The 27158-nt window shown below is 40.2% G+C and overlaps 1 protein-coding gene and 1 long non-coding RNA gene across 2 annotated transcripts in view; one reads left to right on the top strand and one right to left on the bottom strand.

Moving 5' to 3' along the window:
- LOC110076141 (WD repeat and coiled-coil-containing protein) overlaps positions 1-20185 on the top strand; it is a 35664-nt gene extending 15479 nt beyond the window's left edge. Inside the window, exons 2-3 of the mRNA XM_073002280.2 lie at positions 9909-10029; positions 18473-20185. Coding sequence (XP_072858381.2) covers positions 9909-10029; positions 18473-18639 — 288 coding nt within the window. The 3' untranslated portion in view covers positions 18640-20185. The remainder of the gene's footprint in view (positions 1-9908; positions 10030-18472) is intronic.
- Positions 84-18479, bottom strand: LOC144588738 (uncharacterized). The gene is made up of 2 exons (XR_013544515.1): positions 18007-18479; positions 84-7853 (listed from the first exon to the last, which is right to left on the bottom strand). It is a non-coding gene; the product is annotated as an uncharacterized LOC144588738 (long non-coding RNA).
- Positions 20186-27158: the final 6973 nt, after the last annotated feature.

The following is a 27158-nucleotide window of genomic DNA, read 5'->3' as shown; positions in this document are numbered from 1 at the left end:
AATTGTAACCATTCCGAAAGTATAATCAAGCATAGGCAATCAAGACATAACACTCAATGCACTGCAAACAACTCTTGATAGTTAAGTACAAAGGACCAAGGGGGAAGGTGGTAACAACACACAGGTCATGCAAAATGTTACACTGGTGGCTGCATCTCTTTACAATTCATCCACAGGACAGAAGGTTTTTCCCTTATTAATGGGCTTCAATGGCTAATTGATTCTTCACTGAATTCCATAGATGACATATGCAAGAATTAGCAAGAAAAATGTACACTTCAGCATTGTTGTTTCTTTGGAGTTACAAGCAATCAGGGCAGTTATTCGATTAATGTATATAGACCACAAAGTTTGGAAGCCTCGTGGCGCAGTGGTTAAACTGCTGTACTACAGCTAAAACTGTGCTCACAACCTGGGGTTCAATTCCAGGTAGGCGGCTCAAGGTTGACTCAGCCTCTATCCTTTCAAGGTGGGTAAAATGAGTACCCAGCTTGCTGGGGGGGGCAATGTGTAGCCTGCATAATTAATTTTTAAACTGCCCAGAGAGTGTTTTAAGTGGTTTGGGGTGGTATATAAGCAGCACACTTTGCTTTTTGCTTTTGGAAGGGGAAAAAATCCCCCTGCAAACTCCTATCATAGTTTCCCGTTTAAAGCTAGAATTACACCTCTGGGGGCGGGGAATGCATTTACTGTGGTTTAGCTTCAAACAGGCACGAAATCAGTTGTAACACACACTCAAGTTGGACCAGGTTTTTGTTTTTTGTTTTGTTTGTTTGCTTTCACCTGTTGTGGGTGGCTGTGCACATTGTCACCATGGGTGTATTGGGGGCTCTGTGCAACAAGTGTAGGCAATCATGGGGACATCATGAACTGCCTCCATCCAGTTTATATTTTTACAAAGGTTTTTATGCACATCTGAAGATGTGCCATTTTAATTACAGGTTTTAGAAAAGTAATCACACATCTTCATGTGTGAGCAGAGGGGCAAAAGAGAAAAAAAATCAGAGATACGATGGCAGTCATGGGGGTGGCAAGCAGGGGAGGTGGGGATGGGGCAAGCAGGTGACTGGCAGGAAAACGGGGGCAATAATGTATTGTCTGAAGCTGCAGTGTATTTGTAAAATTCAGGGCAGAAAAGAAATGGATTGGGCACCATCTTCAACTGCAGTAGGGCTTGATATTGTGCGATACGCCAGGAGTTGCAGATTTTTTTCTGTTTTGTCTGGAGTGAGTAGTTTCAGTTTTAATGACATTAAGACAAAGAAATTTAATATACTGAATGAAATCTTTCCTGCTATGCTATATAATTTTCCCCAGTATTAAAAGTAAATGAAATGTAATGGGTAGAGAAGTGCATTGAAAGATATATGGACTCAATAAAGCCTAGAAACAGAAAGACAACCTTGTGACCAAAAGACAGAGCATAGAGGACAGACAGGGGAATGTGACTTGAGGAGGCGATTGACTGAGTGAAGGAGAAGGTGAATCATCACACTTCCAAACTGCTTTTATAATCAGGAAAGCAATTTTGCAAACATAAAAGGAATCATGAAATCTGATGAAAGATGAGGGTGATATAGCTCTGCTTTATTGTGTGATAGAACCGGCAGAGTTTCAAAGGACAAAATTTAAAACGACCATTAAGAACTGGAAATGCAGCGGACAAAACAGGAGGCGATTAATGGATTGGTAAATTAAGGCCCAAGAGGGCAGGATAAGGAAAAGGCATCACTTCATGGTGCTGAGGAGGCTAAAAAGAGAGACAAACAACAATTTTGAATTTAAAAAGATGGCAGTGGATTTCAAAACAGATGAGGCACAGACTTCTTACCCACATAAGGATCTTTGCTTCTAATTCCATAATGATCTATAAAGGTTCATCTGTGGTTTTAATGATTCAGTCAGACTGTCTCTTCACAGCAGGACAGTATTCTGTGCGGTAATGATCTCTGCTGCTGCAATTTATGGATATGGCTTTATGGCTTTAATAGGTTGCCTTTGCAGCAGGGAGAGGGAAGGAGAGGGTGCCTCACCTTTGGAGCAAGTACTGTACAAGGGAAGCACAAGGGGATCTCTATTGTGACTGGGCAGATCTGAGGGAGGCATGTTACCTGCAAAGAAACTGCCCTTGAATTGAAAAGAGGGTGCAATTTTTCAGAAAAGAACTATAGAGATAATGGTGGTGGTCAACCCTGAGTTCTCAGGATAAGACAGGATAAAATGAGTCAACAGCCAAAATCCTGTTGCTTAACTTTGCACCTGGCATAACCCAGATCAGGCACTGTAGACATTTAATCTGCACTGATTAAAAGCTTCCTATTCCCCAGTTGCTCCAAGGAAGGCTTTGGGAGCCTCAAGACGGGGAATGGGTGCCTTAAAAAGTCACTGCCAGATTACTGTTGGGGTGGCGATCCTGCCACCAGAAGTTTTGACTTTTAAACAGGCTGTCCACACTGGCATACAGAACAGGATATGGATAGCTGCCAACACGATTTGTATTGAGCCAAATGACAGAGTCCACATGTTTTTCCCCTTAGATCGATCCATCCTTCCACTTTAAGAGCTGCCGTGCACCTTTCTGGCACAGAAGTAGGGCATATATCTTTTTTGGCATGATTCAGCGCAGTCCTAATTAGCTCTTTGTTTAGCCTATGTGGACGTTTGCTGGCACCAAAATGGCACTGTCAGCAGCGTTAACTGCTCTATTTCCATCTTTTAAATATACATTTCTTTAACTGATGCAACAACATTTTAATAGCATGCTAGGCTGATGCAATGCCCTTTTAATATACCACTTCCCTTATTTAACAATGAGGGGAGGAAAGGAAAATCACTCCAGCCTCCTGAATAACAACTGCAAGAAAAGCCAGGGAAGGGGCTATGCCCACTCTATGGGCACCACACCTACAAGGCAATGCAGCCCCAGCAGAGAGGCCTGGGTGAGTAGAAATGGGTTTTTTTTAACCTCCTTCTGGCTCCCCAATGTTCACCACAACATTTTCCCCTCATGCTGAAACTGTCCTCAGCTGCTGCCTCTTTACTCATGAGCAAACAGCATGATGCACACAGAGCCAGTTCCACAGACACACGCATGCAAAGCCACAGGTTTGATGAGAATACAGAGGTTCTTATTTTTATCATTTTCCTTCCAAACAAGAGCTTTTCCTTCTGCATCGTCATTGCAGGATGGCAGCTTCTGTCCTGACCTGCCCAAACAGCAAGCAGATGCCAGGAGAAGGGAAAGCAATCACAGCTGGCTTCTGCAGTATTAGGACTTGGGATGAATCTTACTTTTTCTTAAAAGCAGACTGAGACATGTATGCAAATACGGTATGTGTAAAGAAGCTTAGTGGGAGGCAGCATAGTGGCCTGTGAGATTTTTGAGGTGTCAAGCCCGTACCCTGCTCAGCCATAAGGCTTAATAGATGACAAGTGGACAGCCAAGTTAAGCTGTTGGCAGCTGTGAAAATAAATGGAGGGAAAGCCCATATCTTTTGGAAAAAAGAATGAGGAGCATATTCTAAAATAATGGGTAAGAAACAGGCGCAATATCTTAAAATTACCAAAGTTGGCACATTATATAAACTTAAACAAAAGCTATATCGAGAATGAAATGTTTCCTCTGTGAAGGGCTGTTCAAGATTTATTTTTTCATGGAAGTAGACGCTCTTTATTTAGTGGTATTTATTCCTATATAAATTAGAAATCAATTGTGGAACAAGGCCAGTTTTTGGTAACTTATATTATGGAGTTCAATAGATTGGCAAATACCTGAATTTTTCATTTTAAAATATCATGGCACAATGTCCTTGGGGCTTTTCTCCCCTTTGGAATGTAATACACATATTAAAACATAAAGTAAAATGTTGTGCTAAGCTTATTACATGTAATTTCATTTCCTAGAAAGCTTTTCATGGTGCTCACCTTCCATTTCCTCTGCATTCACACTATTATAGCCATTATTAGGAAATAACTTGATTTTCATTTGCTTACAGAGATAAGACTTCTGTTTGTTTTTGAATATCAGATATGTTGATATGCTATGCATCCCTGCAGCTGAAGGTCACAAAATGAAATGCTCTAACGCAGTGGTTCCCAACCTTGGGTAACCCATGTGTTTTTGGACTGCAGTTCCCAGAAGCTCTCACCAGTAGCTGTGCTGCCTAGGATTTCTGGGAACTGCGGTCCAAGAATACCTAGATTACCCAAGGTTGGGAAGCACTGTTCTAGGAGATGAGGGCATTCCTAAACATAGAAAACAAGCAAATTTGAGGGCATGTCTACATTGACAAATAATACGAGAGTTGCTCCAGAATTGGCACAACTAGATTAATCATATTTTCCATTGACTACACAATGTACACATCAATCAGCCTGGATTTTTCTTCCCCAATCTGTACTTTTCCCCTCCACTGCTGGGGCTTCTACGTTTTTGAATGTAGAAATGTAAAAGTGAATGCATTTACATTAGTTCGGACATGTGTGATCATTGGTGCCAATGTACAAAAGCAACAACGTATGTGCAGGAGTAGATTTGAAGGGGTGCAGGGATGGTGTTGAAGGTAACATCTTAAGTGCAGCATGTTCTCTGTGAAGGTAGAAAAACCCATCCCCATGGTGTTCTCTCCTTTTAACTCCTAAAATAAATTTTATTACTTTATTTTATTTTGTTAGAGTTACCTACCCTAGCGCTAGATCACCTAATCACTGCAAAGCAAGGGAACCTTTTTGTATTCATCCCCTGATTACTTCACAAGATTGCTTCCTCCACTAGCAATATCAGCTGTTTTCACAGCACAATTTGTCTAATGTTTAGTTTCTTTTGCTTCACAATCCCTGTGTGCACTCCTAAATGCTTTGCATATGACTTCAAGTGTAGGATCTGGTAAGTCTGTGTTTTCATCAAAACTGACATATTGTTGAGGCGGAGCTTGACTGCAGCGAAGCCAGCAGCACCCGGTGAACAGCTCCAGGGAAAACTGGAACCGTCCAGCCTGTCGTCCCCCTAGAATCGGGGGATGGAAGGGGGGCCCAGGAGAGGTACCCCCAAGCAGACGGTGAGCCCAGAAGGTAGAAGATTTGGCAGCAACCGGGTCTTTCTTCCCTCTGAAAATTCACCCACGCGCAGGCCGGAGACAGGAGGCCATATCTTATGGCAGAAAGCTGTGAGAAAACTCCACCCCCAATTTCCCGAGGAAGGAGAACAGAAACAACAGCAAAGTAAGCCTTTGATTTATGAATAACCTCATTAATATGTTGAAGAAACTAAAGTGAAAATACCTGACCAAAAGGAGAGAGGAAGCAGCAAGCCGGCATGCCAGCTTGTTTTTTTTTTCAAAGCGAACTGTCTGATAAATAGCAAGTGTATAATTAGCAAGCTGGCCCAAGGTCATTTAGATACTCTGTGAGAAAAACTGTGTTTCTGGAAAAAAATCCCAGAGGAAATACTACTCAACAGGGACTGAAATCTTGTCAATGCTGTGCAATTTGGACTTTCCTTACTAGCTGAGTGGACTTTGAAAATAAAACCTTATCTTTGGAACAGGAGGCACAGGCTTTTGGGAATAATAAAATAGGTGATGAATCATCAGCGTGGAGACATAGACTGAAGAGTGGGAGAAGCCAGTCGAATGGGACTTTGATAACAGAAGCATCTTTGGTTTTGAAAGGAAGAATAAAGCCCCGGGAAACGACAGTAGACTATCAGCTGATCAGCGAGAGGAACTCAACAGAACAGACGAGGACCGAAGAAAATCAGATCTGGAGTTATTACAGGATTACAACAGTTTTTCTTTTTAGGAGAGACTGGTTCCCTGTTTGATGCTTACTTTGGATTCTCTTTTGGCTGGACTGTGTGGATTCTGAGAACACTGTTATAATTTCTGGGCAAGGAGGGGGAGGACATACTTAGTGGGAATGTTGCCAGACAAAGAATGGCTGGTTACCATGCGAATTACAATAATAACAGGATTTCAGCAGATAAATGAGAAACTTAGACAGATAGAAGGCCTGATGAAAGGGAAACCACTAGAGGCTAAACAGCAATTGAATGAAATTGAAACTCCAGAACAGTTTTTATTGAGAGAGATGCCAGGTAACATGGTTGGTAACATAGAGGGGATTAGAAGTTGCCACGTGGGATACCCAGTTATAATAGTCAGAAAAGGTGATTTCAAAAATCAAATTACTGCCCTGGATTTAATTTTTGGAAGAAAATTGGAAGAAAATAGAGGGACAGAAACGAGAAAAAGGTATTGAGAAAATATGGGAAGTACCAGAAATGGATAGCTTTCCAGATAGGCTGATATGTCCATGGCAGAAAGAAAATGAAAGAGGGGATGTATTTTATAATTGGTCTTGATTTCTTGATAGAGTTGGAATAACTTAGACTTAAATTAAAATATGAATATAAGCTGATATTTAGAGGATAATCAAATAGTATATAGATATATATATATAAGAATACAAAGATTTTTTTGTACTGGAAAATGAATGGATCAGAGGCATGCATACTTAATATGAATAGAGTGGATGATTGTGTACTCTGTGTTCTCCTATCCTCAAAACCTTTTTTCCATCCCCTGCACTCCCTTCTACCTTTTGTATTCCCTACCCCATTCCTAGTAGTTTAAAAATAATAAATTATTTTAAAAAACTGACATATTGTTTAACAAATTAGCGCTAAGACTCCTATAGATTTTTTTAAACCCTAAAAAAATTAAAAGCAACCCTAACAAATAGGCAGACAATAGCATTTGTGGGTTGTCTGAGTTCTACAAAAACCACCAGTGCCAGTTGGGTAATATGAACAAACCGGCAAAACTCTGCCCAGTTGATACCAGTCCCAATGGCCTGACAGCAGAGACTGAAGGGAGGTGCAGGGGAAAGGCAGGGAAGAGGGAATTAGCAACAGCAGAAAAGAAGAGCGAGGACTGGTGTTGTGTACTGAAGTACTGCATACTGATGTGCAGTAAGGACACTAGAAATAAAGCTAATTCAGATTATTTGATTTTTAGGTGTGATCAACAGCAGCGTTCACTTAAAGGAAAAGGAGACTTCAAATCAACCTATTTGGATACTTAGCGTAGTAGCATCGTAAGATTTTTTTTGACATGCAGCTTTGTTCTTTGTAAGCCATTTTTTAATGAAGGTACATCCAATCACATTGGAATCTCCACTACTTTGTACACTTTCGATACTGACTACTTCTCTGCTGTTTGTAACAACTAGGCTGTCATTATTGAGTCTACAGTGGAAGCCTCAAACTTGTTTTGCACTGAAAGAAAGAGTGTGTACTAGGCATTTGCATGGTACATAACCCATTGATCCAGCTGGACTGTAGAGTATCTGAGATACTGACATAACAAGGGAGGATGAATAGAAACTAACACCTGAGCACTAAAGGAGATTAAGAGACATTTATTTGCACTGAAGGTTAATTAAGATGTGGAACAGATTACTAAAAACAGAAACAGATGATGCAGATGCATTACCCTGCTGGAAAAGAAAATACAGATATAAAGGATTCTAGTGGCAAAATATAAACATTATAGTCCAGATTGTTTGGATGGGTCTGATTATTGCTCATTTAAAATTAGTTGCAATGCATTGTGCTCCTCCTGAACTTCTTGGAGGACTAAAGAACAGATGAACATAATTTACAGGTGATATTCAACTGAGAAGTGTTGCAAAAATACTGATTACCTGAAGTGGAGGACTGAGGAGATGATGAGCCCTGAATTGTGTAGGAAGAAAGGAAGTACTGTAAGATTCAAACAGTGTGATATTCCGTATGAGAATGAAGTCCTGTTGATTTCAGCAGAGACTTGCCATCTTGTGTGTTTTGACTACAGCTGAAAAGAAAAGAAAAGAAAAGAAAAGAAAAGAAGAAATTAGAAGATTCTCATACAGTATATTTATTTATTTATTTATTCAATTTATATGCCGCCCACACTACCTAGAGGTCTCTGGGCGGCTTATTATTGTAATAAAAACAAAATGTCGGAAACCATCTCTTCTAAAGTAGAAGGGCCAACATTTTTACATACGCACGTCTGTTTCTCACTTGTGTGGGAGGGTAGTATTTGCAGTTTATTATCCCGTGTGGCTTCATCTCACAGATTTTGCTGCCATGATTCGAAATAGAATTCAAGGATGTCTGAATTTAAGTTGCATATTAAGGCTAAGTCACAAAATATAAGAAGCAACGATATTCAGAGCACATTACATTTCTGTTTTTCACAAAAGCAAATCTTCTATTCCCACCTGGAGGCCAGGCCAATTCAGATTATAATGTGCTGTGAAACACAACAAGGACACCCAGGTCTTAGCCATTCACTGTTGTATTGAAACAGTCCCAAGAGTTACATGTCCCTTCATGTCTGTCCTTTTATTTTCTTGCCTGGCCAGCCAACCTAATATCCTGAAGACAGAATGGAGATGATTATACCCTGCTTTTATATTCGGTGCCCACCTTTTCTTTCTTCTGCAGATGAAGAAAGGTTTTTTTTTTTCCAGCTAGTCTGTTTTTTCCATGCTCCCTTTTCTAGGCTTCTTTTGCAGGTCCCCTTTACCTTGGTCACTCTCCCTGCTTGCATGAGTTGAGTGTTTGCCTGCCTGCCATTTTTCCTTCTGTTCCTGAGCTAGAATTTATGCCTAATACTCATACATTTATGAGTGATGTAGACCAGTGGTTCTTAACCTTTGTTACTCTGATGTTTTTGAACTGCAACTCCCAGAAACCCCAGCCAGCACAGTTGGTGGTGAAGGCTTCTGGGAGTAGTAGTCCAAAACTCCTGAGTAACCCAAGGTTAAGAACCAGTGATGTAGATAAAAGGGTGTCAATCAACTCCTGCTGTTAAAGCAGCACTCAAGCTTAAACTCAGCCAGTCTTCTCTTGGTTTAAGTGGACAAGGCAGCCACATATTGAAAAGGAATTTTTGGTGAAACATGTCATATTACCATTCACTCTGAATTTTTGTTATGATGCTTCCAAGCAGGCAAAGTACATCAGAGAGGCAAGGGATATGTACACTGAGGATTGAGAAACATTATATGCAGGAAGAATAATTCCTAAGCAGAAGATAACTGCGGCTCTCACCCTTTAATGTCTCATGAAACCTATCCGGCTAAATCTAGTTTATTTGGGTTTTTTTTGGTCCAATTAGATATACTAATTAAATCTATGGGACTTGATCAGTCAACATATTTGTAAATCCCATTACTGTAATTCAGCAGGTCGGTTCAGGGTGGGACTAACAATAGGATATTGCACACTGTTTCTTCTTTACTCTTGGTTAGACTAATTCAACTGCCTTAACAGCCCAATCCAGACTGTTGCTCCTGAATAAAAATCAGTTGTAGATAATTCCTTAAAGGCTTGCTTCAGATAAACATGAGCAGCTACAGCCCTTTCTTGGCTATATGCATGCTCTCCAATTTCAGATCAAACCCACAGCAGAGACAGTTGAAAACTTGAAACACAACACAAACATCTAGAAATCTCCAAGGAGAGTGAAAGGAAGGGCATTCTCAAGAAAGGAGGATGGACATGAGCAGTGGTTGTGTGAAGCATATCACTATCACTCATCTTTAGTAAGCTGAAAATTAGGGTTTAAACCAGATGTTGTATTGTAGCACCTAGCATGCTTCATCATTGATTATGCTGATTAGGTCTGATTTGATTTAAAACGGAGAGCAACAGGCTGGCAACCCCTGCTTTTTAGAGAAATTAAGACAGGATTAATCTATTTCGATTATATCAAGTCATCATAGGATCAAGGTTTCTTGTTGGAATCATTTCCAACAAAGGACTGAGTAATAGTGATAATTAATAATAATTAGTACGGAAGAAAATTCATCATTATTCTAACGAGATGTTTATTTTTTGTATATTGATGTGTCTGTAGAAGCAGTTTTCAAATGGAGCTGTAGCTGAAGAAACAAAAAGTGTTCTTCTCTGTGATGGCAAAGTTCATTTGAGTTTAGTCCAGCATCTTTTTGACCTTCCTATTGTTGAAATGAAATATGGTAAGTTCTCTTTACTACTCACCATTTCTTGGCTCGCCGAGGCCTATATAAACAAGCAGTCTTGATTATGCTACCAAAAGTTCATTTACATGTACTTCCTCCAGTGTAACATACATTCAACTGACTTCCATTAGTGAACCTTTGGCTGAGGCTTGGTTTTCTAAAGTTATCCTCCTGAATGCATGCTTTTTGCTCATCTCTTGCCAAATACTGATTGATGAATTGGCCAAAAGATAAAAGTTCCATCACTTATTGGTAACCAAGTACCAATAAACTCATACATGTTCTGAGCGTACACTCCTGTATTCAGGAAGAGGTTGCACTCAAGCTGCAGGATTCGCTGTCAAGTCAGACTTAAGTTGCACTGGTGATTCAACTTGAACCCAACTTGTGTTTTTTACTGACTCAGACTTGACTCATCACACGGAACCCCACCCCCTCCTTTTTTTCTGGGATAAAAAGCTTATTTCTAATCGGGACTTGGACTTGGGGCTCAACACGAAAGACTGGGACTTGGACCATACAGTAGTACCAAAGACTCTGACTCTGACCCAAAGACTTGCTACCATCCCTGCCTGTAATGTATCTCTGAATCTGAGCAGTTTTGTGCCTTAGAGAGATTGGCCTCACAATGACAATGACAAATGAGCTATTGAAAAAAGGAACTTTATGGAATTTCATGCAAGACGTGAAGTATCCACATTGGGGAACATCAAGAATTATGAACAGAAAACAATAAGCAATTAATGTAAACACCTAGGTGTGGATGCTAGTGCTGTAATTCAAATTGAAGCAGTGCAACAAATGGGAGATCTTTGCCAGAGATCTCAAACAAGGACAAACAAATTAAGGTTCTTTGGGCCAGACCTAAGACTTATGTGAGAGAGAGAATGGACTAGTGAGATTTGTTTATCAAAGTCCTGGATTCGGGGGTCTTAGATATAGTGGTTTCTTGTCTAATCACAATGAAGCTTCACTGATTTCAATTCAAATTGAATTCATCTTCACATTAAACAAATCATCAATCTTGGTGAAATTATTTGAAGCAGTTTGTCAAGAAGAAACACATAAAGAAGTAGAATAGCATTTCAGGCTGGCAAAATCAGAACCTTTGAAAATATTGAAACATCATAAAGAACTTCTGCCAGAAATGAAAGCATTCCAGAACTCTGAGCTCTGAAATTGCAGGATCTGGGACATGAAAAGCCCTGATATTGTCCAGTCTTTCTTTTTCTGTTTTTAAAACATTGCCAGAACTCTTTTAGTTGCTGTATCTGTTGCACATGCCGAAGCTTTCTCACATCAAATAGCAAAATTTTAGCCAAGGGCCAGGAAAATTTGAATGAATGGCTAGGTTCCATCATTTGGTTGAAACAGAAGACTCCTAATGAATCCAGTGGGACTTAGTCCTTGTAAAGAATGTTTTATAGGAAACTGCAGCCTCATTCATTTCTAACTCATGAATGCAGCAGAATTATCCATCTCATCAAGAGATAAAGCCAGGAAGCATATTCCAAATGGTAACTTCCACAGCAACACAGAGTGCGCTCTTCAAATAATAGTTGTTTTACTCTTTTTAATTGTGAAAACTTTTATAATGTGGAAATAAAATGAGTTTGCAATTTTAATTTAGAAGTTTGTTTCTAATCTCTTACCAAAAATGGTGAAACCAATTGTTTCATATTGCAGAAATGCTAATTATTCAGTAATTGGTCATACACAATGCCGAAACTATTAAAAGTTTTCACACTTTAGGAAAACTGTAGCCTACAATAATTTATTTTTAAAAAGAGATATATGAGCATATTGTATACTGATCTGGTTATACAGTATAGTCCATATGGTGAAAGTTTCCAGTTCTCTTCTCCCACCTGCAACCATCGGTGCCTCTGGAAAAATCTTTCTGGAAAGCTGAACAATGTGGACTGAGAAGTATAGTAAAGGTTACTATGAGGGAAAATAGTCAAAAGTTGGTCAAAAGCAGCAAAACCAACTGCTGTGGATCTTGACTAAGGACATTAACTCTTTATTTCCATTCTGAAACTACAGACTGTATTTTTGCTGGGCCAACAATGTTTAGAAATCACGAAGCTTCTGACTTTCAGATTCTCACAAACATACTGTACGTCCTCTTCCCAGGCCGTATCTGTTGAATGCTTTCTTACTGACAGTCATGGCAACTGGGCTTTTACCTTATTAGGTTCAAACATTTAGCTACTCATCCAACTGTAACTATCCATGACAATGGATGGAGAAGGACTGCAGAAGTGGGATTATCCCTCACCTCCAGTTCTTTGTCCTTCTAATGAGCCTATTCAGACCAGGGGGAAGTGAAACTAAGGTGGAGGATATATTGGAGGTCTCCTACCAACTCTCCTCAGACTAAAGAAGCTACCTGGATGAGTAGCGAAATGTTTCAGCCTAATGAAGAAGTCCAGTTGTCATGACTCAACTTCCAGATAACCTCACCTAGATGACTGAGAATCTTCACAGATATAGTACTAGTAGTATTTCTCAAGTAAGAGAAGTATGTATTTGAGAGGGAATTATAATTTTTGAGTGCAAGCATGACAAATATCTATGTGTCCAAAGAGATGGAAAAAATACATGCTGTCTCTTCCTCCTTCACACATATGCTGCTTTCCTATTTCCCCCCTGTATCACTGTATTGCATACTATTAACAACATCCACTGATTTGCCACAATATGTTGAAATATTGTCCGGGAACCAGAAGTGAAGAAAAAGAACTACATCGGGACTCTTCTGTTTTGAATCACCCAATAATAAGTATCTCTTCCCAATAAAGAACATTAAGCATATGATTTTGGAAATGTTTTTCATCTTCACATTTTGGAGAATATGTTTTTATGTACTGTATACTGTTAGCAATGGCAAGTGTGTAGGTTTTGATATACTCATACAAGCATGAGATAATTTATTGAATTCAAAGTCTGTCCAGAATTAGAAAGAGTGCATTAACTGGAAAAGATTAAAGGTTCATGTCTGGTAACAGCAATCTTCTTATGATGCAACAGATAGCATGAAACAGTAAGGGAAGGTACGAATGTATTTGATTAATAGGTCTAACAAGACAATAGAGCTGTCATAGTGAGCAACTGCAGAGCTCATTACTATTCACTAATCATTCTTTATTTGGTTTAGTATATCCATCTCTCAAAGACAGCTATTCTAAATTTTGTTTATTTATTGCTTCTCGCTCAAAGTAAAGAAGCTTATTAATTTGCTTCTGGGAGACTACATTAGAAGCTAATTTCTAAAAAGTAATTGTCCACGTCTTTGTTTTAGATCCAGAATTTAACCTGAACTATATAATGGATGTTGTGGGTTTTTCAGGCTCTTTGGCCGTGTTCTGAAGGTTGTTCTCTGTACTCTGGTTGCTGTCCTCTGCAGATGCCAACCACAGAGACTGGCGAAACGTTAGGAAGAACAACCTTCAGAACACGGCCAAAGAGCCCGAAAAACCCACAACAACCATTAGATTCCGGCTGTGAAAGCCTTCGCAAATACACTGAACTATATAGTTTGGGAAGAGTTGAATAAGAGGTGAAATATAACCCTGGAAGATACTGTGATGCTGCTAAGTCTGTAATAAAATTGTTCAGAATTACATTAAATTACTTACTAAATAGATTAAAGCCACAACTACAGCTCTTTTTAATATTTTCAAAATATTTCCCTGAACAAGCTGTAAACTTTCCCATCGTGCTAAATATAAAGGCTAGAATCCAAGAAGATACTTTCATAGAATCATAGAATAATGGAGCTGGAAGGGGCATATAAGGCCATTGAGTACAACCCTCTGCTCAATGCAGGAATCCAAATCAAAGCAGACCTGGCAGATGGTTGTTTAGTTTTCTCTTGAATGCCTCCAGCATTGGAGCGCTCACCACCTCCCAGGGTAATTGGTTCCATTGCTGTACTGCTCTAACAGTTAAGAAGTTTTTCCTGATATCCACCCTAAATCTGGCTTGCCATAGCTTGAGCCCATCATTTTGATTATATCTAATGCAATCTGATCCTTGAGTAATTTGCCCTGGAACAGCAGAACCAATTCTGCATCACAAATTGCTTTTTATATTTCTGTCAGTTTCAAAAACAGTTTGCCATAGGATAGGAGGGTCTTCTCTTCTCCTGCCTATTCCCCACAGTCTTCTTGGACATCTACAATTTGTTGTAGAACAAACAGTGGTTCTTAACCTTTGTTACTCGGATGTTTTTGAACTGCAACTCCCAGAAATCCCAGCCAGCACAGCTGGTGGTGAAGGCTTCTGGGAGTTGCAGTCCAAAAACACCTGAGTAACCCAAGGTTAAGAACCATAGCTTTAGAACATGGCCAAGAAATATATCTTTGATGTATCCAGGGTGGGAAAGTGAGTACAAAAAGCCTCTTTTTAAAAAATTGCTTTGTGACCAAAAAAAAACAGGCTTTGCCATGCGCCATGTAGTCAGGATTTTCAAATCAATTTCAATTACACAAAACCTGATTCAAAAGTAGTTCCTATTGTCAGTATAACTGTGCCCTCAGTTAAGTTTAAATTGGAAGATGTAACTTCAAAATAGTTAAGTTGACATTAAATTTCCATTTAAATTCGTTTAGAGGACTAAAATAAAACTTCACCAGAAAACAAAAATGGAAAAAAGGAATCCATTGTCTTACTTTTCCCCTCCCTCATGTGAGAGACAGAAACAGGGAATGAGAACAGCATATTTGCAAAATTAAATGCAGGGAAAAGGAGGAAAACAAGGACAACATACTGTGGCACTTTTTAAATTAACAAATTTGTCTCATTATGAGCTTTTGTGGATCAAAAACTCAAAAATATTACTGGTCCCCACAGGCTATGGGTCAAGCATGCAAGATCAGGAGGACTAATGGTTACAATTTTCAAGGAGGTAGCTGTTTTAGAGTCAGATGGAGAAATGGTTCACATTTTGGACTGCTTGTGGCATAGTTTGGTGCAAGCTATTTTCCCATGACATACAGGGGATAGTGAACCAGTATGACTCTTCTTCATGCCCAAACAGGATCTTTTTAGTCCAGCAGCAAGACTCTCTTTTTTTGGACCTGTGCTGGAGTGATCCCTGTATGCACAGAAGGATTACTTTAGAGGAAATCACTCCAGTGAAGTAACCCTTTCCAGCATGATCAGACAGATTTCTTTATCACCATCTGATCACACGCTTAGGCAGTGATTACACTTTGAAACAGACCTCAGTTTGGAGCACTTGTGAAGCGGCCTTGTGCAATCTCTTTCCTGGTGATCACACAACACATGGGAAAAGGTGCTCCAGCTTGACTCCAATCTGTCCACAAGCTGGACTTTTTGGTCCAGCTGCAGGGGTTCTACTTTCAGGGGCTGATCTGGACTGATTCCCCAGCAAATGGAAGGGTCACTTCCAGGAGTGATTTCCCTCAAAGATGAGGCAGACTGAGGGTGCAGCTGTTTGATCACACCCTTAATCTGCCTCAGCATGCTGTCAAAATTAAAAGAATTCGCAGATCCTAGTCAGGGTAATAACGCCAGCTGTCACAGGAACACCAAGAGAAGTTCCTGGGACAAAGGTCAGAGTCTGCCAAGGGAAGCACTTATTTTATATGCATAACATACAGTATTACAGAAAGGTGGGTTATTTATATATGTACTGTACAAAGAAGCCTTGATCTCTGTTGAGGCCCTTAGAGATGCACTAGAATTTGTTTATATAGCCAATTTATGTTTTTGTTTATATCACCCCTTTGAGCATCATAATGGAGTGTTCTGGGAGGTTGAAGTGTTCTGAGAATGGTTTATCTGTGTTGCCGCTCCTGATGTCAAATGTGTGTCCATTCATTATTTTGTGCAGATTTTTCCCTGTTTGTCTATAGAGAGGCACTGCTGGAAGAAAATCTCGTAGATTAGATTAGCTCTGATTAGATTAGAGGATGAAAAAGTAAATAATGTCGTTGTTGATATTGCTGGGACCCTTGATAGTGCTACCAGTGTAGGTATGAGATGACAACTGACACCTAAGTTTGTCACCGTGTCTTGTTCCTATATTGGTCTCCATGTTGTGTTGACTGTTGTGTGCCAGTACTTATTTAAGGTGTGGTGTTGTCTGCAGGTAAGGACATGTTACTCCCACTCCCAAGCCTAGAGGAGGGGAGGATTGTTGTCCAGTATGGGCTGCAGGACACTGATAATGTGTCTCAGTGCTCTCAGTTAGGAGCAGATAATGGTGTTCTGTCACTATTCTCAGTTGGGTCTGTTTTGTATCAATTGTTCCAAGGTACCAGTCTAACTCCATCAACTTGGATTCTCACTGTGCTGAGTGCATATTGTAGTTTAAGAACCACAACAGTTTGTACTCCCTATGCCTGAAAAAGTGGATTCTGAACCACAAAAGATCATACTGAAATAAATCTTCATTTCTTTAAAATGGTACAATATACAGTATTTCCTCCCTCCTTTCTAATATGAGTTCAAAGGGGAATCCACAAGTAATTCTAGCATACCTTTTAAGGATCTCATCCCCACTAGATGGGCTACAGCAACAAACAAACCTTGAACAGTCTAGAAACAGATGTCAAAGGTGGTCTTGGATTAGAAGAAGAACATTCCTAACTAATGAAAATGCCTGTGTTTCATGCCAAAAACTTCTCTTCTTTCTGGGAGTATGCAAATTAGCTCACTTCATTTGGTGGTAGACCTTCAGGACTTAAAACAAGTCTGCTTTGAAGTTTGTTTCCACAAACCCTCTTGAAAGTGCTTTCAGCAGTAATTACAGGCTCTCTCCTGGCTTTAGCGAATCCTTCATTGCCCTGTAATGAAGCTCAAGGTATCTAACCTCTGAAGTAAATTGCCCAATCCATCTAAAGAGATTCAGTTAAGTAAACAAGGTTATAGGCACATACCATATTGGCCAAGGAAATGCAGACATACAAATGCACATCTGAATGCAGTGCACAAGTAATAGATCTGCATTTCTACATTCTCATTTGCAAGCATTTTATTTCATATGTGGCTTAAGTTTTAGGAAGAACTGTAAATATCGTACATAATATTTCAAAACATTGCTTCATTAATCTATTAGTCTTTTGATGTATGGCATTTTTTTAAAAAGAATGATTAGTCTACTAAAAAAGTCTTGGCCATGAAATATGTTGGGAAACCAAGTTTTTGATGCAAACTGGAAATCTGGTTATGAATGGCTATAGTATGGCAAATATAATGGATAAACCTAATGTAATAGCTGTTTTTCATTTTTCACATACTTAAATTCTTCTGTTCTGAGGGTAAAGAGTCCCTATTCATAGGTATTTGAGTGAAAAATAAAAACTTACATATGGATAGTTATCTGTGAAAAATAAGAATTCACATGGAAACCATATTTTCTAGTTATAGCTTGATTTTTTTTTTGCATGAAAAGTTCTTGCAGAGAAAATTCCTTTCCATATGCCAAAGATGTCTCTGAGGGTTTTCTCTGAGATAATACACAAGTTATCACTTGAAAAGATCAAGCCAATGCCCCCCCCCCCAGATTACAGAACTGTAATGCTGGAAATAACCACAACAAACTATGGCCCAAATCCTGTTGCTTAGTTATATTGCTGTAACAAGGACAGTGTAAATTTGGAGAATTGCCTTAAGTTAAGAAGTCTCCACAGACATTATCTGTTGCATATCGAGTTGTGTGATTTCTATGGTGATTTCTTGCCTTGGAACAATTTACCTTCAGATATTACACTATCTGCGTAACTGTGCAAGAGGATTTGGACCTATATGTTCAATATTATTATTAGGAAACTGGCACTGAATATGAAAACATTTGTTCCTCCTACAAAAATCTAGATGGTTGAGCTGAAATCAAAGCAGTTTAAAACATAATTGTAAACTGGAGTTTCATTGCCTTTTTGTTCTATTGTTTTTATACAGTATTTTCTACTTTAGCTCTCCAACATGAGTGTTACAACTTACTTCTGTATAAAGATGAGTTCTTCACAATGCATACCAGAGCTAGCAGTACCAGAAAGGGAAGATGCACCTGAAAAGTGTTATCTACCGTTGTTCATAACTTTCCTCGGCATTATAACCAGTTGCTTTGTGACACTGCATTGAAAACCTGGTAGAGGGAAAAAAACAGCAAATTATTCTTTAAGGATACACACTCGACATATGTAAAGGTCCCTTTAAGCTTAATGTAATAATGTGTGTGTGTGTGTAACATGCTGTCGTGTCAGAAGTGATACATGACATATCTCAGGAATAGTTTTAACAGTGCCATATCTTGTCCTCAGTGAGTTTTCATGGCTAAGGGGGATTCACACAAAGGGCTCCTGAGATATATAGCCCATCATTCTTTCCACTAATCCACTCTGCATATCTAACTTAATAGTGTCTGTACATGTATACCTCCTGATACTGTGTTTCCGTTTTCTTCTAGGTTCTTCTTGGATTGTTCTTACTGCAGATGGTGAAGGTTTTATCCCATTGACATTTAAAGCAAACCAAGAGATCATAATAAGAGAGGGGGGTGATAGTTTGGAAGCCCGTCATAGTCCCTCCTTTAATCGAAAAGCGTCTTTGCAGCCAGCAAGCAGTGTGACATAATGAAGCAATTGTTCTCAAACCTTGTTTGTCAACGTAAAAACTTCATTGGGTAGAAAACGATCGGCAGGGCCTTTGATTGCATTTTAACTGCAACTCGTGTGGCTTGTGTTCCACAATAGGTAGTTCTCATAAGGATTCGTTCTGCAAAATCACAGTACAGCATGCCTGTGTCACCAGTGATTGCAGACTGAGATTCCCAGAGAACACTCAGTTAAAAGTGATGCCATGAGAGTGGAGAAATATTGCCATATTCGGATTTGTTTAAATTCTGGCCATGAAAAGCAAACCATGAACAAAGTTTTTTTCTTCTTGTACTTGGTTGGAAGACATCTGGACTGTCATGTGGCTTATTCAAACTTTGTTCCAGAACATCTGTGTTACTTGTTCTTTTTATTGCCACCACCTCTATGCTGCACAGTAAGCCTTGAGGAGCCTTTAAGATTGTGCAGGAGTTTTGTTCCTCCATAAAAGTACTAAACAGTAGGGAAAAAAACCTGTAGCCTTCTAGCACTACGATAATACTGTAATCCAATTTTGATATGACGTAGCATGACTGCTTTTAAATGAAAAAAGAGGGAATAGAAAAGGGGGGAAAGGAATGTCTTGTTAATGCAGCTCCTGCATTATACCTAAGTTAGCCCTAACATGCAGCTGTTCTTTCTCCATCTGTATGGGCCTGAATTCTATTGACTAATACTGAGCTCTTAACTCTGACACAAATTTAATACAATAGTTTCCCCAAAATTCAGCACTGAAGTTTGTTTATGTTACAACATTACACTGGTTCAACTTTCAGGGTTTCTCTTCACAGAACATTGGGAACTGTCATTCTCTGATGTTGTGTAAGCTGTGGCAGTACCACTATGACAGTACCAAGTTCTGTGGTGGAAGTCATGACAATTAAACATTATAAATTATGTAATTTATATAAATTCCCAGAATTATGTGGACCTTGAAACTCTGGTTACAAAAAAAATTAGAGGTAAATGTAAATTCTTCCCCACAAAGCTTTTGTGTTTTTAATACAAAGGCAACTTGTTTTATGCCTGATGATGACACACAAAGGTAGAACTAGCCTAAATGTGTATTGTCACAGAAACTACTACTACTATTAATAATAAGAATCTTAGAACTGCACGTAATGTCCTAAATCCTCTTGCACAGCTAGGTGAACAGGGCAACTTTGGGAGGCAAATTACTTCAAGTTTAGAAATCACTACTTGCCTTACCTGTTGCTGGGTAAGTCATGCAACTCACTACACAACAGATGAGATCACCAGTGATTTCTTAACTGGAGATAATTTGCCTTCAAAACTCACACTGATTGTGCTATGCTGGTATAACAAGGCAAGAGGATTTTGTCTATTGTATAATGTAATAGCCTCCAGTATCTTATATTTTCTCTCCATCTGGATTATGTATTTATAGCTAAAACACAGTTCTCAATAAACAATGCTACACTTGTGCCAGCAACTGTATTTTTTATAAATGTGGTGTTATATTGTCAAGCAAATGTTCAGGTTATTAAAAATACTTGTTGATGCCACTGAATTGTGCTCATTATTTTTAAAAGTTTCTTTTTCATGAAGAAGCTGCAACTTTAAAATATAATGTAATTCACTATTTGTGGTATTTTACCTATGAGTGTTGGGATATTTGGTGGTAGAAGATTCATGCCCTTCCATCCTTCCCATTACTAGTATTCTCACCCTTCCTTCCCTGTGCCCCTCATTCTATGATATTTCACCTTAACTCCAAGACATATTTCCTATCTGTTATCTGTATTGTTGCCAGCTCATTGTTCCACAACAAGCAGCAGAATAGCCAGGTAAACAGCATCCCAGTTGCTGAAATTTCAAGGTCAAAATCTGAAACTGGGGCAGACACTTGTGATATCACATGACTGGGCAAGTGTTTGAAGAAAGGATTAGAACTGCTTTTGGCTCACATGATTAGGAAACAGCACCTGAAGCCCAGGTGAGGCCAATTTCTGAATTAAAACCCAGCTAACCTGGTAATATGGCAAGCTACAGCCAGGGAAAACTCACTTTATTTTACCAGCTAATTAAGGAATAAAATGTGTCCAGCAACTGCTTTGCCCATTCCCACAATGGCTTGCATCTCACTCTCTACCTGCATAGGGAATTTTTCCAGGCTCTGCTCTGCGCTATATCTAGTAGAATGCTCACCTCCAGGCCAAGGGTTTTCCCCCCAGATCTTGTGCTATTCCTACTAAAACATGCAAGAACAAAACTCACTAGTTGTGATGTTTATTCCATTCCTTGCCTCGTTTCATGCCAGACAATGGGTTCAAATGCCTGTAACCACTCAAATGCCCCGCTCTCATTCCCCTCACTAATGTTTTGGTTCTTCTATGTGTCACTATTACACAAACATAACATTATTATTTTTTTACTTTGGCTGAAATCCTGTTGCTTTTTTTACACATGAGGGAGGCAAACAGCATAATATTCGCTTGCTTCCTGTTGGATATTAATGAGTCCCTACCGAGAGTCTCAAACATGCACCAAGCCAGCGGGCCTTGGCACCATCAAGAACAGCAGTGTGACTTGCTAATTACCGGAAAAAAAGTGAGTGAATGTTATGCCCTTTGCCTTCCACATGTGTGTGATGTTCACCCTCATGGCCCCCTCCCCTTAATCATACACCTCTCCAAGTCCAATGCTCGATGTATCCGTGAAGATGGTGAACTCCTGGCTGTAGTCAGGTGTGCTGTAGACTGGTCCGGTCGTTACTGCCTCCTTCAGCTGGTCACACGACTGCTGGCACTCAGGGGTACATCTGACACTCTCAGGCTCCTTCTTCTGCATTCTCTTCGGTCAAATAGCAGTCATCAGCCCCTTTGATGTCCACTGGATGTCCTCTGCTGGCCATTTCCCAGTGAAGCCTGCTTTCTTTCTGGCACGGGGCTTCACTTTCTCAGCTGAGGAAAGGGTAGGCAGTTCCCTCTCCTCCTCCCGAACATCTCTGGATGTGTGAAATCTTAGTGCTTATGCCTTCCTCCTCACTCACAGATTCAGCCACAAGTACTTTTATTGCAAAGTTTTCCATATGTGGGGGACCACTATCACAGGTCACTTTAAGATTCTCAGGAGAGTTTCTTTTAAGTGCAATCTCAAACGATTGGTTTGTTTTAGAAGCACTGAACTTGTTAACTGATTCTATTTCTTTCTTCACTGATGTGCTATGTAGGGGTTTGCTTGGCAAGGTTTTATGGTCTACTTTAGCTGCAGAGCTACTATACCAGTGATGGTGAACCAATGGCATGCATGCCACAGCTGGCACACAGAGACCTCTCTGTGGGCACACGAGCCATAAGTCGCCATAGAGAAATACTTATCCGTCCTCCAATCCTGGATTTTGGCACTCCAGTGGTCCAGCAGAGGGGTGCAATGGCGACCATTACCGATCTAGCCCAATGGGGGATTGGAGGACCAGTAAGTATTTATTTGTTAATAACGCCCATTGAGGGGGCGCGGAAACAAGCATTTAATTCCTTGCAGTGCAGGAGCAGTTGTTTTTTTTCTAAACTAAAACCTCAGCATTCAGGTTTTAATTGCAGTATTGGCACTTTAAAATAAATAAGCTGATTTTGTGTTGCAGTTTGGGCACTCAGGCTCAAAAAGGTTCACCATCACTGTACTAGACTCTCCCCTCCTGAGCTGGTGCAACTCATCTATAGGTTCTGACCCTGACAAAAGCAATTTACTCCCCTCTGTGGGTCTCAGTCCCACTACTTAGTCCTCAGGACAGAATGCTCTTTCCTGGGTCTCATACAAGCCTTTCTTTTTTCCAGAAGTAGTTCCCAAGCTTGGCTCTGCTACTTCTAAGGACCTTTCCCTATATAAAAGATCCTTATCCAGGCAAGATCTCTCAGGGCATTCATGAGACAATAAAATAGGTGAACTGGCCGCGTCAAGGTAACCCACCAATTACAGAAGATGCTGGAATTTGATCAGAAATTGCCACATCCCAAATTCCACCCCAATCTCTGTAGTTTACTTTACTTTAGCCATAGGTAAAAATCACTGGAGTAGAACTTATTCAATTGATTGTAACAGCTTGGTTTGGAAGTATTTGTTCTTTAGGAACCACATCAGGATGACACAGGGTTACGTTGGAACAGGTATCAACAACTCCCACATAAGACTCCTCATTAATAAGAATTTCTTCACCAGGGTTCTGTACTAAAATATTTTCTGTCCTTACAAGAAAACACTGAAAGACCCTGGCTAGTGGCAGATCAGAATTCTGTCCTGCTAGTTGCCATGGAGACAGAACCACCATTGTTACAGTCTACTTCAGTGGCTTCAACTGGTTTTAAGCAGTAAACCTTCTTGGTCTGATTATCAGCTTTCCCCCCTTTGTTTCTGTTTTTCATACAATTCGACTGAATATGCCCATACTCACCACAGTTATAGGACTGTCTATAAGTCCTTCAATCACACTGAGGTGATCTGTTAAACTTTTCCTCATAGTTCATTCGCTTTGGTGGACTAGGCCCTGGCAACTCAGGCGAGGCGCTACTCTGGCTTTCTTTCCTTGACGTGTTTCTGAGGTAATTTTTATTGAAGGGTCTCTTATTGTTGTTCCAGTTTTGCCTGTTAAAATTTACCTTAGAGAACCTGGGGTTTCGTATCTCATGGAATCCGCATTTTCACCTGCTTCTATTAAATTTCTAGGATTTTTTTCTTTAACTAACACAATTCACCAGGCAAAACAGAATAAAATTGTTCTAACCCAATCACATTTTTCATTTGTTCTAGAGAAGTGACATTTTCATGTTCCATCCATTTGTCCAAACAATAAGTTTAGCCCGAACTGAGAATAAGATTCTTCAAGCTTTTTGGCAAGGGAAGGAAATTTTCTACTCAGGTGTTCTGCATTTATGCCAAATCTTGAATATACCATTTTTCTATAGGCTTCAAAATCTCTAGCTTGCTCTAGAGGCATCTGAGAATACAGTTCAGCTAAATCTCCACTTATTTGTGATCTCAGAATTATCATACTTTCATCATCTTGATATCAAAGTCCCAGCATGCTCTCTCAAATGAAATGAGGAAAGATTCAGGGCAATCTCCTTTCCTATATTGGGGAAATTTCTTTAGGTCGATTTTTGATAGAGCTGTTGTTCTTGTTATTCTGAGCACTTAATTCTAATTGTTTCATTTGTATTTGAAATTCCATTTCTCTTTGTTTTAATTCCATTTCTCTTTGTCTATTTTCTTACTCAAACGCCATTTGTCTGGCCTCTTGCTCAGCTTTTGAGTTCCTGAGCTTTCTCTTCAGCTCTGTCTTTTTCTCTAATTTCCATTTCCTAGAGCGCTAGTTCCTTAGCTTTTTCTCTCTCCTTAATCTCTAATTCCTTCAATTTAAATTCTTGTTGTAATTTCCATTTCTCAAAATCTTGGGAGCTTAGATCCTTTTGTCTCTCTGAGGCACCCTCATCAAATTCCTCCTGTTGCATTAGAGTTAAATGGTCTCAATTTCCCTCCATTTCTTGAAGTAAACTCTCTGCCTCACGACTCCCCTTTTGGCTACGTCTGGGGGGCATGTTTATGTCTGAGTTAGTCTTGGGTGTTTGCATTGATTTTAAAAAGGACATGTCTTTCTACTTTTAATTCCAGTCACTGAAATACTTTTATACCTCAAACCTCTGCTTTGATTTTTCTGTCCCCTCAGATCTGCTCTGACCTCTGGCTTCCACTTTTATCCACAAACACTCCCCTAGCTTTCAAAGCCTTGGATTTTAAGCTAGCCACAGGGTGTCTCAAATTCTGAGGTAAACAGAGTGGTGCCCCGCATAGCGATGATAATCCGTTCCAAAAAAATGGTCACTATACGGATTCGCCGCTATGCGGGAAAAAAAGCCCATAGGAACACATTAAAACACGTTTGATGCGTTCCTATGGGGAAAAAACTCACCGTTATGCGAAAATCCTCCATGCGGCCGCCATTTTCGCTGCTCGGTAAGCGAGGAAAGGGCGCGAAAACACAGCGGGTGCCCATTTTCTTTACCAGGTGGTCATTTTGGAACCGCCGATCAGCTGTTAGAAAACGGGGCATTTGCGATGATTGAGGGACGCGATTGTCGCAAACGCCCCATTTCCGCACAGCTGATCCACGGGCCTTTGCAAAGATCGCGAGGCCCCGCCGATCAGCTGTGCGAAAATGGGCATTTGCGATGATCAAGGGGAAGCGATCATCGCAAAGCAATTCTTCCCCATAGGGAACATCGCAATTCGATCGCAAAAGCGATCACAAATTCTTCATCGCTATGCCGATTCGTCGTTAAACAGGGCACCTGTTAAGCGAGACACCACTGTAAAAGGAATTTTTCCTTCAGAGTTGTTCCCTATCTTTAGTTCCCGCCAGATCTGGGATCAGAAGCCCTGCCACTAAACTTTTCCACAAACGCTGTAGCAGGTCACCCATTTCTTCACCACAGACCTCTAACTAAAAGGCACCCACAACTCAAAAAAATTCACTTTTAAACTTCTGTCTTGACTGGATTGTTTCATATCCCACTACTGGACACCAATTGTGACATTCACCCTCATGGCCCGTTTGTCTCCCCAAACACAAAGCTCACAAAAGTAAACGAAAAACCTCTTGACACGCTACCACCAGTCAATCTCCTTATCAACTTACTTTGCTCAGAAAATATGTAGGTCCATTCAGGACTTTTTAATAGAACAGGTTCATTGATTACAGTTGGTTTCTGGAACAATTCATAGGCACAATCTTCAAGTTTCATCAAGCTTCAATATTAACCTTCTATAGTAATTATCAGTTTCCAGTCAGACTAATCACTCCTGAGACCCCAAACTATCCTTCTCTCTCAGATTCCTAACACAGACTCCCCCTGACTCACTTAACTCTCTCCCCTCAGACTCTGCGTTTTAACATCTCTCAGCCCCTCCTCTTAAACACATTAACATAATGTATTAATAATTCATAACTTACAATGCATATCTTAGGGTTTTCGTCACAGTGTGTAAAAAAGCAACAGGATTGTAGCCATTGAACCCATGAGCCCTGTTATCACATGGGAATGGGTGGAGATTTGAGATGGGGGTATTCGTCACACACAAAATTCTAACTCCTACTTCTTCTGCACCATTTGCCATATTTGTCTCATTGCCTGGAGAACCAGAGAAGCACAGCAATTTCTCTAAGTCCAAGTGGTGCCCTAAAATGTTGAAACATTAGCAAGCACTGAAGAATCTTCAAAATAATGCTGAAAGTTCCCTCTGCAATACATTAAGACAGAAACCTGTTAAAATTAATTTTAACTCTAATTCTAAATGACATTTTAAACATTGTTTTAGAGCTACAGTAGGGTAACATAACAAACCATCAAGAAGTCCTGAATATTTTTTTGAATTATTCAGAACTCTGTTAACCAAAAGGTGGAGAAAAGGTTGGGCAGAATGCTGGGACCAAATTTCTGACCGTCTTAAAAGGGAGGTGAGATTTTTAGCAGGCTTCCATGGGATTAATCCCTGCCAGGTGCAAGAGAAATGTCAGGTTGCACTGAAGTCTGTTAGGGCAAAGAAGCAATAATGGCTGTTCCCTTATTTTAAAAATACGAGGTCTGGCAGTTAATCAAATGAATCTCCTGGCTAGGACAGTTCTCCCGTGAGGCAGAAAATGAGAGGTAGAGAGAAACTTTGTTGTCTCTGTATTAAAACAGTGGAGACATTAATCTCTGAAACTCTGCTGCTTAGCGCCATAAATCGCACCACGGTAGGCCTCTTGAATCTGTGGGGATTTGGTGAGTCATAACTTCCAAGGATTCCTTGGGTCTAACTCCCCCACCGCCTAATACAAGGCTTTAAGGGCGGGGGGGGGGGGGAGGACTTGTGTGGCGCTCCAAGAGGATCTCCTTTACAAACTACAACTCCTCTATTAGCTTGCCTGGCCAGGGATGATGTTCCAGCAACATCTGGAAGGCCCTATGTCCCATTACTCAGCTTCCTATTATACTTATTCATATTGACGGCTGGCGACGAAGTAACGGGTCGTGAAGTCAGAGGAGCTGCTGGCTGAGTAACAGGAAGCCACCCGAAGGCACCCAAAGGGTCAGACCAGACGTATTCGATGCTCCCCCAACTCCACACCCACGCACGTCACTTAAGAAGGCCCATAAGCAGGTGACAAGGTGGGAATCAGTTCACAGCGGGGCGTCCTCCTCTTTTCCTGAGGAAGAGAGCGGGCTCCTAGCCCCCGCATCTTACAGCGTCAGAGGACACCGAGAAAATAAAATACAAATTAAAAAAACGTATTTTATTTTGTTTGGACCACACAGCTACTTCGCTCGAAAGTAAAGGCGTGTTTGGTATTCTTGTGAGCCGCCGCGGGCGCCTCGTCGTGGAAAAACCCGACAAACACCAACAAGTAACGGAAGTAACGAGGAACTAGTAACGAGGGGAGACTTTGGGTGCCTATAAAGTCGACCGAGGACCAGCCGTCTCTCCAAACGAACCTCTCCCTCT

This window comes from Pogona vitticeps, chromosome 1 (assembly GCF_051106095.1).
Source record: "Pogona vitticeps strain Pit_001003342236 chromosome 1, PviZW2.1, whole genome shotgun sequence".
Classification (NCBI taxonomy): Eukaryota; Metazoa; Chordata; class Lepidosauria; order Squamata; family Agamidae; genus Pogona; species Pogona vitticeps.
Note: the sequence above shows the minus strand (reverse complement) of the source record. Positions and strands in the feature narration are given on the sequence as shown.